Genomic DNA, 18,247 nt, shown 5'->3' on the forward strand with positions numbered 1-18,247 from the left:
CAGTCTGGCAATGTAAAGAATTTTATTTTGCCATTGTTGGCAATTTACGAAATACAACTTCAAAGTAGTGACAACAACAGAATTAATGTAAAAGTTACCGAGCTTCCAAAACTGGCTCTTTTAAGCCCAAATTTGGCAGGACCTTTTTTCGTCAAATTTGGCAATAATTTGTGACCCCCATTATTGCCAACATTGACATTATGTGGGATCTGAATTATTGCAAAACAATAGAGCAACGTATTTTCCTTGGCAAGCTAAGGAGAGTATACACCGCTTCGTCATGGAACCAGTAAGTGCTTCAATTTCTCTCACAAGCATCTTAACAGTTATTCCAAAATTGGAAAGTATCAGGTTTTACTTATATAGTGCTGTGTGTAACCATTGATTGTGGGTTTGAGTTTCCATTTTTGGCAAGAAATAAGATGTTTTTTATTGCCAAGTTTGACATGCCTATTTCATGCCAATAACGGAATCTTGGAAATTCTAACTTGCCAATTTTGGAAATTCAAACTTGCCAATTTTGGATATTCAAACTTGCCAATTTTGGAAATTCAAACCTGCCAATTTTGGAAATTCAAACTTGCAAATTTTGGAAATTCAAACTTGCCAATTTTGGAAGTTCAAACTTGCCAATTTTGGTAATTATAAACTTACTAACATTGGATATTATGAAACTTGCCAATTTTGGTAATTACATAACTTGCCCATTTTGGATATTTTATAAACTTACATTTATAATCTTTCCAACTTTGGTAGCTATAAAAGCTTCCAGTTTTGAAACGCCAAAGTGAAATTCAATCCCACAATTAAAAAATACCTTTGCAACTATAAAAGGACATGGAATTTATGCCACTTTTGGAAATATCATAGAGCTGCTAGTGATACATTTTTGAAGCAATTCTAAAAGTTGCCAGTTTTGGCAGCTTATGAAGTTGCCAGTTTTGGCAGCTTTTGAATTTGCCACTTTTGGCAGCTTTTGAAGTTGCCAATTTTGGCAGCTTCTGAAGTTGCCAATTTTGGCAGCTTATGAAGTTGCCAGTTTTGGCAGCTTCTGAAGTTGCCAATTTTGGCAGCTTTGGAAGTTGCCAAAAATGGCAAAAAGTAGGCTTATCAAAACCTGCCAACAATGGTTCAGGAACATACCTCTTCCCACACATGCACATGCACCCATACACACACAAATATATACATAGCTACACACACAGGCTACTTTCACAAAAAAAAAAAATTCTTTTGCTCAACTGCTGGGTGTTGACAGACAAGTAAAAGCAAGTACATGTACAAAATCTTACTCTATCTCACTACAGGCCAACAATAAGACTGACAGCCAGTGTTCACTGCACAGCAGAGTGCTTTGTAAATTGAACAGCATGGCTTCTCATTCACCCGACTGGAATGGTATGTATACCATACACAGTGTTGGATTGTTACTTTTCAACAGTAATATGTATATTACCAAGAGTTCATAATATATACATTTAGGAGAATATCCAATGCATGTATTGCCCCTTCAAAATGCATTGTGTAATAATTGTGCAACATTGTGTAACATATCTGAATATTTTAGCATAATTTCAGTAAACTCCAACACATGGCTGAAAGACTTGTTGATAGGCGTTGATATACCAAAGCGAAGACCTGCAAGCACTTTAAGGCCCTTATAGCTCTTGAAGCAAGTTAACACCTTTGGTGATGATGACTATTGCGTAACATTATTACACAGTGCGTTTTTGAATTTTGAAGCATTGGATACTCTCCTAAAGTATTATGAACTCTTGATATTACTTATTAAGATGTCTAATAAAAACCAGCTGCCCTGTCTTTTTCCAGCTGTATCTTCCTCCAAAACTTGTTCTAGTGACTCAGTAGCATGTGTCCAACTTGTGTTAACTTTACAAAGGTAATAAACACGTTACAAAAGTAATGTGCTACTTTTACAAAGTACTACTAGTTCATGAAAAGCAATGTGTTATGTTACTTTTTACTGTAAAAAGTAATATGGTTAACCCCAACACTGACTATACACCATACACATGATCCATCTACACCTTAATTGTATTCTTACCATACTTCAATTAGAATCATATCAGAATCCCTATCTTGTCTCAGTGGCCTGGATGACTTTATGATATGGGTGAGTACAAGTGTACATCAACTTACAACTCAAACTCTTCATTCCATCTTGGGTTAAGTGTCTTGGGCATAACTCTACTCTTTTTAATATTCAGTCCTAGTCGTTTTGTATCATTAATCTTTTCCACAGTAGCAGATTTAGAACTGATCAATTTAACATGTTCAGACTTAACAACAGTGATGAAGCAGTAAGGGTCACTCTTTCCTAAAGGATACAAAATGAACACTACTGTTACAGGTAAATTCATCATAATCACTTCATCCCAATTGAAATGTGACCCACTGAGCAAAAACCCAACTAGTTTGTACTTTACTCAAATTTTTTTATGACTTCTTTGTTGACTAATGGGCTGTTAAAGTTTTAGTCTTGTCTGGTGGATACTCTTGTAGTTATAACAATAGACAACATGAAAGGCAAAACAAGTGACTTGTGGAGTGACTACATATACAGAAAATAAATTACAGGTAATCAATCATAAGTCACGAGTGCAAAAGGCTATGGAGTTGTCTCATTGTGTTCATTATGAACTGGGAATTAAATTTTTGGCCTGTATACACCTACAGTAGATATGCCTTCAAGCAAGAAGGCTATTTGGGCATATAAAAGGCAATGATAAAATAAGATTTTATTGCAACATAAACAAAAACACGTGATCCACATTTGTTCCATGGTATAAACTTTCTCTCCATGAAGAGGTGAACCTGATAGTATATACAAGTGAGTCTATAGTTTCACTGTTCATTGTACAATTAAACATGCACAAAATTACCGTATTTCTTCAAATAGTGACCGGTCTCCGATAGTGGCCTGGGTAAAAGTTGCCTACATGTTTATTTCACTGAAGTAGCTTTTCATCCAAGTCACTGGGTCTGGGTGAATGTTTCTCGAAAGAAATAAACGCCCAGGCCACTATTCGAGACAATACGGTATTGCAGGATGCAGTTTTTATCCTATGTATTTCAGTGACATTTACATGTATTTCAAAAACAGAATTATGTAAACTAGTCAGGTTTTAGCTTAACAGGTCACAAATCATTGGCATAATTAAGAGCTAAAGCAATGAATTCATACTTTATTTTGTACATACCATCAGCATCTTTTGCATACATATCCCTTCCTCTAATCACTACATCAAACAATAAAATATTCAGGTAAGATGTTAATACACGTGAAGGACATAAACATACTTTTAATGTGGCTACATGTGTGTTTATATATAATGCCAATTTATATAGTTCATTCAACACAGATTACCATTAGTAAAACCAAGCAAGTAAACAAAGTGAACCCAAACCTCTAACTGTTAAATTAACCAGATTGATTGCAGGTGCACTTCATGTATTATACCCTATGTGCAACAAAGTTAACAGGCAAAAACATGGCTGGAAACTAATCAAAACCGCTACTTTGCTAGCCAGTAATGAGCAATTTGTTATGCAATTACAGTGGAACCTCAGTTATCTGAATCCCACTTATCCGGATTCTTGGTTAACCGAACGAACTTGCTCTATTACAGAAGTGGCTGTTCTATTTGGGTAGTTGAAAATACTGACATTTTAAATTTTTTATTTATACACAGTTTCAGATACACAGATTTTCGGACTAATGGACAACCTTTGGTCCCAAAGGGTTCGGATAACATTAACTGTATATAGCCTAATACACCTGGCATCATTATTTCCTTTGATGTGGTGTATTGCTCACTATAATGAATTATATTAAAACAAGTAGGCTAGTCACAAAAACATGAAGGATAGTCACCTGATATGTGTATCTATAGCATGCTGGTTTATTGATATGGGTTACATAAAGTACCGATTGAAGGTCCATATCAGACCTCATACTTGTGTAAACAATTGTATATACATGTATTGTATACGTACAGTAACAAAAATAGACTTAAAACTTACACTTAACATGTAGGTTAAAATCCCATGTCTATAGAATAGAAAACAAAAACTCACAGTAACAACCAAATCAAATAAACAGATAGTGTATTTTAAATACGTAACCAGATAAGTGTTTTTGCAAAATTCTATTTTGCCATAAAAATGTATTGAATAACTGGGTAAGCCACATAAAGTTTTAAATATGTTTTAATTGTTTTGGTATACAATTAACTCAGATCTATACTGTATACCAGGAAATTTTTGTGGTACATAATTTTCACGGTTTTTGCAGTTAGTATGACTACCGTGAATTTTATCAAGTGAAAATTTATGAAACTTCAACTCACCATCCTAAAAGTAGTGAGGCTCCTGTTGTGTGATAGTGTTTGTAGGCATACGTGGTGGACTCCACATATGCTTTCAAACATTATCACTCATTTCCAAATTTAAAGTGGGTGTGGCTCACAAAAGAAATATGCCTCGCACAGAGATTGGCTCTACTGTGCTACTTGGTTCTTACGTGCTTTATATTAATCTGTATGATGTTTGAAGTAAAAATCAATCCAAATCCTTCGCAGCTGTGTAGCAGAGAACAAAAATTTTCAAATCAATCCGTGAAAAGTAAAACACTGGGTAAAGAGGCATCTGTGAAATTTAAAGCGCAAAAATCCTGACAAAGTACATAATCGTGAAATATACATACTGCAAAAATTTCCAGGTATATGGTACATGATATATTCATGGAGAGTAAAATGTCTTTGTTTCATGTTTGTACAGCAAAGGAACATTGACCTAACCAATGCCACATCAGTTATTATACTATATAGGACAGTGGAAGGATACTACTAAGTAAAGTGATCTTACAACATTCCTAATATCTATAACTAACCCTCCTATCCAGAGCAACACTTTCTTCAAAACCTTCCTTGGTCATTCCAAACATCTATAAAATACTCAGCATGGTAACACTGTAAACATATGCACACAGAGAAAAAGATGTGTATATCAGATGAAGTTATGCTGCGCAGCTTAATTTACAGACCTACATCATCAAGATATGTGGTGGTGTGTTGAGTGGCTCAAGAAGCTGGTGCACCACACCAGTATGTTATTCACAGGAAGAACAATAACACCATTTCATCCATATGTAGCTTTGTGTTGCCTTACGACTTTTGTTATGGAAATACTCTTCAGGATACAATTTCTGAAGGTATTCCCAAGATAAGGGTTTTCAATAATAGACTTCTTTGTTTTTCTTCTTTTCTCTCACTTACAAATGCTGCCATAAAACTCAAACATAATAATTGCTTGCCAAAGTTTGGCACGCATGAGGGGGTGGGGGTGAAGGGCTTTAAGGCATATCTTGGCACCAAGTTTGATATCAATATGATAAACAGTCATGGAGTTATTAATAATATTCATGGAAAATTAGACCAATGATATTTACATCGTAAACCACTAATGCGAAGTAGCTGAAAATCAGTACGTGGATAGGTTAACCTACGCCTTAAACCTTATGTGGTTTGGTAGAAATCAGTGTTGCGGCAATTACTTTTTAAAGTAACTCATTATATATTACTTGCAACTGAACTATTTAGTTATAGTTACATATTACCCATAAAGTAACTATAATAATATTACATATGTGACTGGACTTTGGAAAAATGATCCAAATCGCACATTAGAAGTTTCAAGATTAACAGTTTTAAACAATTCAAGTCAGCATAACTTGCCAAGGGTAGCAAGCACGCGTATGAAATTTACACAAATTAACAAAATAACATATTATATTACTTCGTGTCCACAGCCTTAAGCTGTCACGTGTGCAACTTTACCACCTTATCACTTGACATGATTGTGTTGTTGGACAATGTGTAAATATTGGTTATAATTGTAAGAAGCTGGTGAATAAGCTTCATTCATTAATTTGAAGCAATCAAAGTTGCTTTGTTACTTCGTTGTGGCTAGGCGTTACTCAGTGAATCGCTAATGAGATTAGGAACGTCTGTTCTTAATATTAGACTCGTTACAGTAATGTAATTACTTAGTTAACGAGTTACATTTGTAAGTAAAGTAACTTGAGTTATATTGTAGCATACGCATTTCGTTACATTACATGGTTACTACAAAAGTAATAATTATTACATAAGATGTTACACTAGTAACGCGTTACCCCCAACACTGGTAGAAATCAAAGTAACAGATATGGAATTATAACAGAAAGAACAAAGCATAGTGCATGACTGAGATTTGTAAAAATGACCAATCATTACAGGCAAATGACTAATGGTAACAAACCGAAAATTGCTGTGTGGATAGTCTATTCATTATAACTTAAAACATCTGTGGTTGCAAAATAACAGGTACAGAGTTATAATGCTAAATCCAACATGTGTAATAGTACGTAATTGAGGTACTTTAACCCTTAAAACCACATACAATTATTAACCCAACAACTGAATGTGCTACAATGCAATACTCTCAATAGCAGCTTGACATATTATGTTGAAATATGTCAAGTGATTAGCCAATAGAAATAGTATTACACTTGTTTGTCAAGGTCCCATGACAAAAATCTGTAATACTACTTTGAATGGGACAACTAGTGTTACCATAGTGATAGATGCTCCATGGCATAGCAATGATATGGTTGCTTAGCAATGGTTGCTAGGTAACCATTGCTAGGGTAATATAATTTTGAGACCATAAGTGTGATTAGTCTATTACAGTAGTTATTTTTGAATTTCTGTTGCCTAGCAACAGTTGCTATGGTTGTTAGATTAATTTGCAATAGGACGGATGGCTGTGGTATTCGGGATTAATAGTTCTCGCATTGTAAACAGGAAGGAAATGGTGCTTGGCTTCGCCTCCCTCTATTTTACTCCTTCCTATTAACAATGCTCGCACTATTAATCCCGAATACCATAGCCATCCATCTTATTACATATACAGTGAAACCTATCTAAAGCAGTCACCTTCGGGCCAGAAATATTTGGCCTTTATAGAGAGGTAGTTGCCTAACTCAATATCCTCCATAAAGCAGCCATAGGCCATAAACTGAGGTTTGGCCTTTAAACAAAGGTTCCAGGGACTTATAAACTCACGTTTAGTTACATAAAATGCATTTAGCTACACTCCAGTACACCGCCTACTTACACAGCAGACAAATTAGCTAGCAGAAAAGAGCCTGAAGCTACTCTGTGTTTGGAGACAGCAATTGAGCTGATTATGATTCCTAGCTACAAAGTCTGTGAAGTAAAAACAGGGACTACTTCCTTAAAGACGGTGAACTGTTAATGTTAACTAAACAATTACAAATCCAGGAATCAAGATCGTGAAGTGAGCTTTAATTAGAATCACACGAAGAAGCAAAGCCATGGAGTGGCCACAAGCTTTTCTATACTGTGAGTTTATAACTTTTCCATATTACAGAAGTATGAAGTAGTGCAGCTAGTTTATACTCACCGTAATGGCTATAGCTGGCTGCTTTGTGCGAGGTCTTTTGTATAGCGAGGTGCTGTTTGGGACTGCTAAAGCTGGCCGTTATACGTGTAATAGAGGTGACCGTTTAATGCAAACTATTTCTATACAAACTGATTGGGAATTGGTCGGGACCATAGTCACGTGGCTGTTATGTTGAGGTGACCACCCAACTCAGGTGACCGTTAAGGGAGGTTCCACCGTACTAATAAATGTGCACTGAAAATGCCAATATTTCATGTTTGTAAACAAAATGCTGTAGCAATTTGTACCATTCTATCCATGATGTAATAAGGAATAAAGCAGTAGCTAGGGTTTTACCCTTTGGCGAAAGGATAATGCCAAAACTCACTGTGAATACAAGCAGTCACAAACACACGAAAATTATAATTACATACCTTCAGAAAACAGTAGATAACTTTTTCACAGTGAGTTCTGCATGGTAAAGACCATTCGATTCTCAATTCAATGATAAATCATACCATACATAGCTAGCTCATGTGAGTCAAACATTTTTTATAAATGGTTACTGAAGCAATGCGTGTGAAGTAATAGGAAATACAATCACCATTCTTCGTGGTGCCAAAACAAGTGAGCAATTGTTGTTACAACAATTATTTATATGTATTTGTCTAAGTAGCCCATTGAATTAACCCTCCAGTTAATAACATCAGAAAAACTTGTCTGTGCTGGCTGTCTAGAAGACCATTCTTTAACCCATAAAGCCGCAAGCAATTACTAATAAAAATACAATGAAAACGCATAGGCTGATATTTCGGCCGTAATGCGTGACTGTAAACAAAGCACTGTAACTTCCGTACAGTAATTGCTAAGGCTACGCAATTTGTACCATTCTATCCATGATGTAATGAGGGTACCTAGGGTTTTACCTTTGGAAAAAGTATACGGCCAAAACTTGCTGTAAATACTACCTGTCACAAAACGCGAAAACAGCTCATTACATACCTTCAGAAAACAGCTGATAACTTCTTCACAGTGTGTTCTATGGAGTTCTGGTAAGGACCCTTCGATTCTCCATTCAATGACAAATCATGCCATATAAAGTTCACATGAGTCAAAAATTTTTATAAATGGCTACTGACTCGATGAGTGTGAAGTAATAGGAAATACAGATGCTGTTCTTTGTGGCGTCATAACAAGTGAGCGATTGTTGTTACAACAATTATTTATACTTGTCTAAATAGCCCAATGAATAAACCTTCCATTGTTATATGGTTTTCAGTTAATATCATTGGACAAGCTCATCTGTGCTGGCTGTTTAGAAGCCATTCTTTAAGCATGCGTTACTTAAAATATTTGTGCATTTTATGTGCTTTAAAAAAACGGCTGATATATCAGCCTATGCAACTTTAAGAGTTAAGCGTGCATTACTTGTATTATTTATGTGTTTTATGTGCTTATAAAAAAATGACCGATATATTGACCTACATGGCTTTAAGGGTTAACAGAACAGTAGAGCTGAGTGATAGTACAACTATCACTATTCACGATTGATAGTAACTTTTATATCACGATAGCGATAGTATCATTATATTACTACTAGTTATTGAAGACACTTAGCCTCACCACAAATAATCCAATTACACCACATATCTGCTGTCTAACACTCCATTGGTAAAAATTGTTAAGTATTACAGTTGTTATCTTTGTTGTGCATACTGTACTGGACTTTCACAGCTGCTTTAACTTCAACAATAACAAGTACACAAAACATTTTTCGTGTAGTCACTTGCACATAAGGGTATATATGAAGGCAGTTTAGTAGAAGAAATGATGATGATCTTGTTTACGTTTACCACACCGTAAACAAACACACATGACACGCATACCGTTGGAGCTACAGAAACGAAACAAAGATTTTCGAACTTGCCATGAACAGACAAATAAGGTGGTATATAGTTTTAATTAATTTGAGTCTTCCTTCCTTGAGTATTGACCCGATAAAAAACTTGCGCATTTTTTGTAGCATGCATAATTTTATGAAAATTTCATTTTTCTCAATATGCATGCTTGTGTGAACAAGTCGAGTTTTAGCTGAGACGATCACATATTTTTATGATGTAATATATAATACCTAGGGGTTTACCCTATGACAAAAGTAATGGGCCAAAACATACCATGAAACAACATGCATGCAATTCAAACATGCTTGCCAGTACATACCTTTAGAAAATGATTCATAACTTCTTACCAGTTCACTGTATCAAGCTGAAATTAACACTAGTAGCTTCGCCAGTCATTGGGCAATCAGGGCATATATAACTGACTCACAGAAAATTACACAAATGGCTGCCATACCATGCATTCACAAGATAGGAGAAACCAGATGTTGATCTTCATACAAGTGAGTGAATGTTGTTACTATGATTATTCGATCCTGTCTAAGTAGCCCAATCAATATAGTTTTCAGTAGTGGGTATGACCCATGAAAAAACATCACCCAAAAACCAACCTCACTTTTCTCTGGTGACGATGAGGCAGTATTGGTTAGGTAAAACTAAGCCCAAGCAAGTCTTCAGATCGACCTTCAAAAAGTTGCTACTAAATTTTTTTTTAAATTATTAAATGGAATTTTCTACTGACTGACCAAGTAACTGACCGAGTAACTGACTGACTGACTGACTGATGTCTTCAGACAAGTGTAACTTGAGAACGGCTAAGGCTATGGGCTTGATTTTTTCAGTGTTCAACATCACTTTGGCCCGAGAGGTGCCTTTTGGCATACTGCAGTATGTACAATGCATTCTTCATGGGCTTACTGTATAGCCTAAATATTTCAAGGGAGAAAATTTTCATTGATTTTGCGGTTTTGGGGGTTATTAGCGAAATTTTAGCCTTGAAATATTTAGACCTCCATATAGTTCAATACATTTTGGGAGTGTTTGCAAATCCGCGAAAATTTTATTTTTAACAACATTGCTCAACCTCGAAATATTTGCCCCTCAAAATATTTAAGCTATACGGTACCAGTGTCCTCCATTGTGTCCCATTCATCTTTGCTGACAGCAAATAGTGTTGATTTGGCAGTAGCACATGATGGCTTCCCTTCGTAATGGAAATCGTCTGTATTTTTCATAGTTGCTACTTGTGTAATAGGTTGAACATAGCTGACAATGAAGCGTAATGGATACTTGAATACTTCACTTTCAGACAATAATTGATATAATTGGGGCATGCCCATTTCTTTCTTTTGATTCTGTATGCATGGATTGCAGGGGTGCTTTTCAAACAGTTCTTGATTTGTAATGCTGTGTAACAGGTGTAACGGGTGTAACGGGTGTAACATAGCTGACAACATAGCGTAATGGATACTTCACTTTTCAAACAATAATTGATATAGCTGGGGCTTGCGGCATGCCATTTCTTTCACGCTACATATGCATGGGTTCAGCAGTCATTATTTACAAAAAAAGTTAACAAACAAGTATACAAAAAATGGAATTTTCAACTAGAGTAGGGACCATAGCACATTGATAAAAAGTACCGAAACAAGTTGGAGTAGTGCATAATATTAAATTACAATAAAACAATAAGAAGTGTTACGTCCCTACTGCGCATTTCTGTTGTGGTATCTCGAGGACAGTAGTGATATAACATTTCTTATTGTTTTACTGTGATTTAATATCATGCACTACTCCAGCTTGTTTCAGTACTTTTTATCGATGTGCTATGGTCCCTACTCTAGCAGGGCTAAAACTACCTTGGCTGATGTGCTATTCCATGGTGAACATTTTAAGCTAAATTGCAATGTTGTAGTCTAATGCAAACGGAAGTTATGGCTGCGAATGTAGGTGCCTGTATTTTATTTTCAGTATTGTCACTGTACAAATCGATTACCTTCCTCTTCCTACTGTATTGCATTGTAATTTCAAAACTACTTACCACGGACGGCTGAAACTTTGGTGGTCCCTTCCTTGGACACTGTAGATAACGCTGAGATATTTTAAAAAAAATTAAATTATACAAACAAGTCAGGTTTTTGCTGTGACAGTCAGAAATTGCATATAGCCACAAGATTATTCATTCGATTGGTACGATATTTTCTTTGTGGCCAATGTGTAAAAGCCAATTTATCAGCATATGCATTTTCAGTGCACCGTCATTACATGTAGGCTTAATGGTTAAATAATAATAATAAAAGTTGACATAATTTAAATATGAAATTCTAATGTAACAAACGACTCTTATATCCCACTTTGTTATTCCTGTACAAAGGAAACAAGACAGGTAAAAGCAATTCCTGGTTGTAAAAGAAGGTAGGGTGAAAAAACTTGTGAAATCAAAGGTGGTGGTCAAGAAATGGCTGCAGTGATGTTAATGCCAATCTAAAATGACATTACTAAACTACTCAACATGGCTTCATTGGGGATGCATCCTTTTTCCCAACTTGGCTGTTTTGGTATACGTAGCTTTAAGAATCATTCTTTTTGTATAATACCAAGATTTATCATTTACTCTTGATAATATTGAACATGTATATACACTACAATATCTATTGATAACAACATAACACATTATGTGCTGTATGTATACACAAAATGTGTATCTATAACACAGTGGTGAACCAACTAATTGTTCCAACATACCTGAACAACATATGGCTCCATTTCTTTCTGATAATCCTTGTTAACAGGATTGAGTAGAACACCAAGAGCTACCTTGTATGCGTATGCCAACTACATATGTACAAAATGAACAGTACATATAACAGTGAGACAATATGATACTCATACATACACATTAAACAGCATGGTCAATGTACTCTGTTTACTGATCATTAATGCAGCTACGGTACCACTCAAATGTAACATCACACTCACTCGCACCGCTCGATTACAAATGATTGAAAAAATCGCTAATTAAAGGGTGTGGCACCCGTTTCCTTCGTGAGTATTCATCCCATACAAATTGGGACAAATATTTACAAGGGAAACAGGTGCCACGCCCTTTAATTAGCAAGTTTTTTAATCACTTGAAATTGAGCAGTGTGAGCGAGTGCGACGTTACGTTTGAGCAGTACCATAGATCAGTGGTCATCACATATGTTCTGTTTCTTTAGCAAGCCAGTGTTAACCATGAAATATACCACTTTTGCGTGGGCATTCAAAGGCGCCGCTAAATATTTCCCAGGCAATATCATTGGAACGTGGTTTGTTCATGGCTTTGAAGCCCAACCAGTGCAAAGATATGATATGCTTTGACTCATTATATTGAGTGACACAGAGGATTTAACTATGGGTTTTGGTTTAAAATTTAGGCTAAGCTCAGTGTAGTTGCTAAGTTTAGATTATTTGACAGTAACTAAACTATATTCTAAGATGAATGATCTGTAAAACGAACACTTGGGCAATGCGTGGATGCATACTGCACGAGGTGCGTGTCAGCCATTGAGCAACCACGAAACAAGAAGACTATGACAACTAGGTGAGTAGCTTATAGTCCTAAGTACTTAACTTAATGTATTAACTTACTTATACTGCCACAATAGCAAAGGTTTAATCAAGAGTACATAATAATAGAAGAGGGAGGAGAGTGTCTAACTCTCAATATAATCCATACAAACACACTGTGCTCAAACCCTCCTACTTCAATCCATAAAACATCTAGTAATAAATCAATACCTTTAAGTGAACAGAAGACTGTTGATATTTCCTAATTGAAGCAGTAAAAGTGCTACAACCTCCTTCATAGAGCAAGCCATTTGTCACCTTTGGTGGCTATAGTTGATTGCGCAAGGTCTGAGCACAGTGAGTTTGGTGAATCCACTGAAGTTAGACACTCTCCTCCCTACTCTATTATTATGTACTCTTGGTTTAATGTAGTATTAAAACCTTACACCACAAAAACCAATCCTACCATCAAAAATTCTTGGTGTGTGATGACACAGTAATGTAGGAATAACATTGTGAGAGTGCAACTGAAACCACAATCAATCATCAGATGGTAGTGTATAAAACAAATGGGGTGAGTGCTCTGTAGTTCTTTCACCTATCAGGTAAGTGTGTCCTGAGTGATATGTATCACTTATACCACAACCGCTTGGGATTTTGCTGATATATACACCCACAGCCCTCGGGCTTTGGGTGTATATATCAGCAAAATCCCTCACAGCCGTGGTATAACTATTAATTGGAACATTCATCAGGGTACAGTGTTTCCACCCATGCTATCAAGCAAGAAGGTTGTTCAAGCTTAGAAATGATGACAGCAAAGTTACATTTTACCACAACATAAACAAACACACATAAGTCATGTTTGATGAAATTTATTGCCGAACAATAAATTGAAGTTAACATAAAAGGTTGGTTCCAACATTGATAGAACACATGCACGCCTGGAAGGAGCTAATGGTATCCTGACAACCAGTTTGACGGGTTTATTAACTATGTGAATTACACCTGGCTTGAAGGAATGCCACGAGGTAAAGCTTTACCAAAGTGCCTAAGAACGGTTGTCGCTAATTTAGAGAGTTGCTGCTGCTGTTGCCTTTACTGCCACTGTGTTAAAACTTCCGCTGCCGCTGTGTTAAACTTTCGGTGCTACAGAAAAAACCACATTCGGTATATTCCCAGTAAGTTAGTAGTTACAGTTTTTAATGTATGCATATAGCTGCATTGTTCTATAGCAAAACAACAAGATGCCTTGCACCCACGGCCACCAAACCCGACGAGTTTCTCCTACAGATACTGAACACTCTGCTAACCCAGTACCATCCAGCTTCTCACCATCGGCCCTTAATGTTGAGTTATCTGCCCTAACTGTCACTTCACTAAGGGTGAGGCTGCGAGAATGCAATTTGCCAGCCTCTGGTAATAAGGCAGCCCTCATTGAACGCTTGCAACAGTCTTCCACTGATGATTCCACTACTCAATGTGACAATCCTGCTACTGGACACACTGCTCCTGCCACTCAACACGAAAGACCCACTGACCTTCCTGTCACCTCAGCCAGTAGACAATATCCTCCTCTGTGCCTGCCAGTGATCCCACTTTGAGGTCGGACAAGTGCCACTCAGACTTGTGGTTTAAATGTATTACACTGTTTGTGACTGCCATTTAACCAGGTTGATTCCCATGCGCCCATTGTGGTCAGACTAATCACTACGCTGAGAACTGTCCTTTTCGCCCCTCACCTGCACAATCTCCTAATCAGTGACCAGCAACCAGTCACCAGAGGAGCAACAACCAACACAGACCCTGGAACCCCAGTAAGCAAGGACTTTAATAACTTCGGGTGCACTCGAAAACCCTGCCAGTACCTGCACAAGTGTGACCACTGTGGAGGTAGCCACCAACGTAGGGTATGCCCCAACAAAGGAGGCATGCACTAAACCTCTCCCATGGTCCATTACGACCATTCATACTCGAGTGGAATTAAGCAATCATCCTGACAAAACTTTTGTTAAGCAGCTCATTCATGACTTGCAGCATGACTGTAATATAGCCTACCTTGGACCACAATTTGCTCACTTAGCAAACAACTTGGCTTCTGCATCACGGCAGCTGAAAGTTATTGATGCAGCACTTCAGAAAGAGTGCGAAGCAGGTAGAATTCTCGGGCAATTTGAGTCACCTCCCTTGCCCAACTTTTGTTCATCAGGTCTAGACCTTGTACACAAAAACGATGGAGAGTGTCGAGTCATTTACCATCTTTCTGCACCAGCACTGCACAGCATAAATGATTACATAGACCCTGATTGCTGTTCCTTAACCTACTGCACTACTGGCGATGCATATAGCATTATTAATAGACTTGGTCACAATGCACTTCTTAGTAAAATTGACATAAAAGATGCATTCAGATTGATTCCGGTTTGCCCAGAGGACTGGAACCTCCTTGGTATTCAGAGGCGCCGGCATTTTTATGCAGATAGATTGCTCCCATTTGGCTTGCATTCTGCTCCTTTCCTATTTGATCGTCTGTCCAATGCAATCCACTGGGTATTAAAACACAGTTACGGAGTGGCACACTTGCTACACTACTTAGATGATTTTTTCACTGCTAGGACTGCCGACATCAATGGCTGTTTGAAAAATCTAACAGCAATGCTTTCCCTTTGCAGCAAGATCAATGCACCAGTGAAGTACTCCAAGGTAAAGGCAGGGGTTAATCTAGGGGGGGAGGGGCACAGGCTCCCCCTGGGTTAGCTATTGCCCCCCCCCCTAGGTTTATACTTAAAGCCTTGAGAAATGGAAAGGTTTAATTGATCCCAAAGTTGTATAATCGAATGGTCAATATTCAATGGCATCACAGTAAAATTTCACCAAAATTTATATTTATGCCTAAATTTTTAAAACTTTCCTGGGGGAGCATGCCACCAGACCCCCCTAGAATCCGAAGTGGCTTACTTCGCCCCTCTAGGTCAATAACATTCCTTGGCATTCTGCTAAACATTACCACTATGGAAGCAAGTATTACACAAGAGCGAAAGCATGCCTTGCTCTCTGAACTACTCCATCTCAGATACATCTCATCTCCACCGTAATTGCACTAAGCAAGCTTTGCTCTCCTTAATCGGTAAACTTTCATTTCATTGCAAAGTCCTACTGGCTGGCCACAGTTTTCTACACAGACTCATAGACTTGAGCACAACAGTACCGAAGCTTCACTACCATCTGCCCTTTGACTGCTGAAGCAAAACTAGATCTCCAATGGTGGCTAGACTTCTTACCACGATGGCCAGGAAAGAGCCTCATTCTGCAAACTAACTGGCTTCTCAGCAAATCAATGCAACTTTACACTGACACTTCCGGCACCCAGGGATGGGATGCTTACTGGTCAGGCAGGTGGCCGCAATGTATCTGGTCCCCAGCACAGCAAGCTGTGAATATAACCTGGATGCAATACTCATGGTAGTGCACACCTGGGGTATTCACTGGACCAAACAAAAAATTATTTTCCATTGTGACAACCGGGCAGTGGTGGATATTTGGGAAAGGGGTACCACCCATGATCCCTACATCATGGCTCTGGTGCGCCTATTATACTTCAGAGCAGCCCAATATAACATTGATGGTGTAGTGCACATACCTGGTACTCACAACAATATAGCTGACGCTCTATCTCGCTTTCATATGACAATGTTCTACCAGCTCGTCCCTCTGGCAAAGCAAACTCCCGACCCCATCCCTGATTGGCCTCCACAATCATTCATCAACGCTCCCTGCAATGCTGTTATCATGGAATTGCCACCTCAACTAGATGCTCATACCAATCAGGCATGTCAGCCGTTCAACACTTCTTTGTCAAATATGCTTTCATACCATTGCCAGCATCATCACTGACTCTCCTATACTTCTGTACCAGCAAATCATAACGTGGATAACACAAAACCTCGTACTTGTGGTTTCCGTCAATAGAACATTGCAAAGGCATAGGAGCAATTTTCAGAGTGTGGGGGGGGGGGGGGGGGGGATATAGCCAAAGCCAGTTAACCATAAACTGATCCACACCTATGCAGACACACAGAGGTCCCATTGTTACAGCTCCTCTGTACCCAGTTCGTACGTGCATTTACATAAAGGTATTGTGGGGTGTGTTATCACTAGCTAATAGCCCTACACCTATACTGCATAGCTATACCTCTTCACTCCCTATCCTGCTAATGGTTGCTATGCTCCTCTAAACCTACTGCATGTGCTTGATGCATGTATATAGCACGTGAGAAATGATGTTCACGTGAAGGTCTTCTCTTCATGCTACTTCACACTACAAGGATTACAACATTAATAGTTGTTATCCAAAAAATGAAACATCGTTACCTTTAAGGAACTACAAACTGGGATGTCTGCTCTAGCAGGAGTTCCCAAACTGAGTGTAGGTCACATGAATACTATACTGCGTTCACGATTAGCCACTTTCATTTTCAGCATCCTTGTATGTTTCTCTTTAGACTACTTAATAAATCTACTTCACCAAACTCTTCATAATTTCTGGTTATAAATCGTTGGTAGTCAGCAACTCGCATACACTCACGCACTACAGTGAGACTGCCCTTAGATCTGTTACCAACCTCAATTCGAGTTAAATCTTTTCCACATCATATAATGCCACGGATGTGGCACTCTTTCTACTGTTTAAACTTCTCACTGCACAGGATCCAGGAAATATTTGAACAACAGATATCACGCGCAAGCACAACAGATATAAAGTTACAGGCGCTTTTTGTGTTTAATACTGCACAATGAATGGCTTGACAGTTGTGGTGGACTGGTGATGCCAAACTCGAGAGTGATTTTGCATGGTGGTTGTATGGCTTCTTGTATGTAGGTATGTTTTTCTCTGTGTGTGTCTATAGCCTTAGATACTTGGCCCAAAAAGTGGGGGGACCAAAACATGCTTTTGAAAATAGTGTGGGGGCCCGCCCCTTCCCGGTTCCTACGCCCTTGGAACATTGTTTGAAGACCTGACATAAGATCCACTTTTACAACTAGTTTGCCAGGGCACGTGACTACACTACCTACTAGCTGACTTACAACCTTGCAAGTGCTATTATTGCTGTATGCCACTTTTATGCTTATACCACAACTCACTAATACCATGTATGCCATTGCTGTCTGTATGTTTATGATTACAACTAATAGAACATTGCACCATTCAATCAGTAATATACCTTGTGTTACATATAGAATTGTTGGATACTGATTGTGTGTGTATATGTGCTACTTTGTAAGTACACCTTATAATGCATGCATACTGATGTTGAGCCTATCTATGTATGACA

At 37.9% G+C, this 18,247-nt stretch overlaps 1 protein-coding gene across 2 annotated transcripts in view; it reads right to left on the reverse strand.

The window, feature by feature from the left end:
- The window catches only part of LOC136250808 (BAI1-associated protein 3-like), a 96,892-nt gene that overhangs the window by 70,924 nt on the left and 7,721 nt on the right, over positions 1-18,247 (reverse strand). For both annotated transcript variants that reach the window (XM_066043114.1, XM_066043113.1), the window contains 6 exons: positions 12,111-12,200; positions 4,913-4,966; positions 4,045-4,072; positions 3,222-3,260; positions 2,161-2,338; positions 2,066-2,113 (listed from right to left, as the gene is read on the reverse strand). In XM_066043114.1, the coding sequence (XP_065899186.1) occupies positions 2,066-2,113; positions 2,161-2,338; positions 3,222-3,260; positions 4,045-4,072; positions 4,913-4,966; positions 12,111-12,200 (437 nt within the window). The remainder of the gene's footprint in view (positions 1-2,065; positions 2,114-2,160; positions 2,339-3,221; positions 3,261-4,044; positions 4,073-4,912; positions 4,967-12,110; positions 12,201-18,247) is intronic.

The sequence above is a fragment of the Dysidea avara genome, chromosome 3 (assembly GCF_963678975.1).
Source record: "Dysidea avara chromosome 3, odDysAvar1.4, whole genome shotgun sequence".
Taxonomy (NCBI): Eukaryota; Metazoa; Porifera; class Demospongiae; order Dictyoceratida; family Dysideidae; genus Dysidea; species Dysidea avara.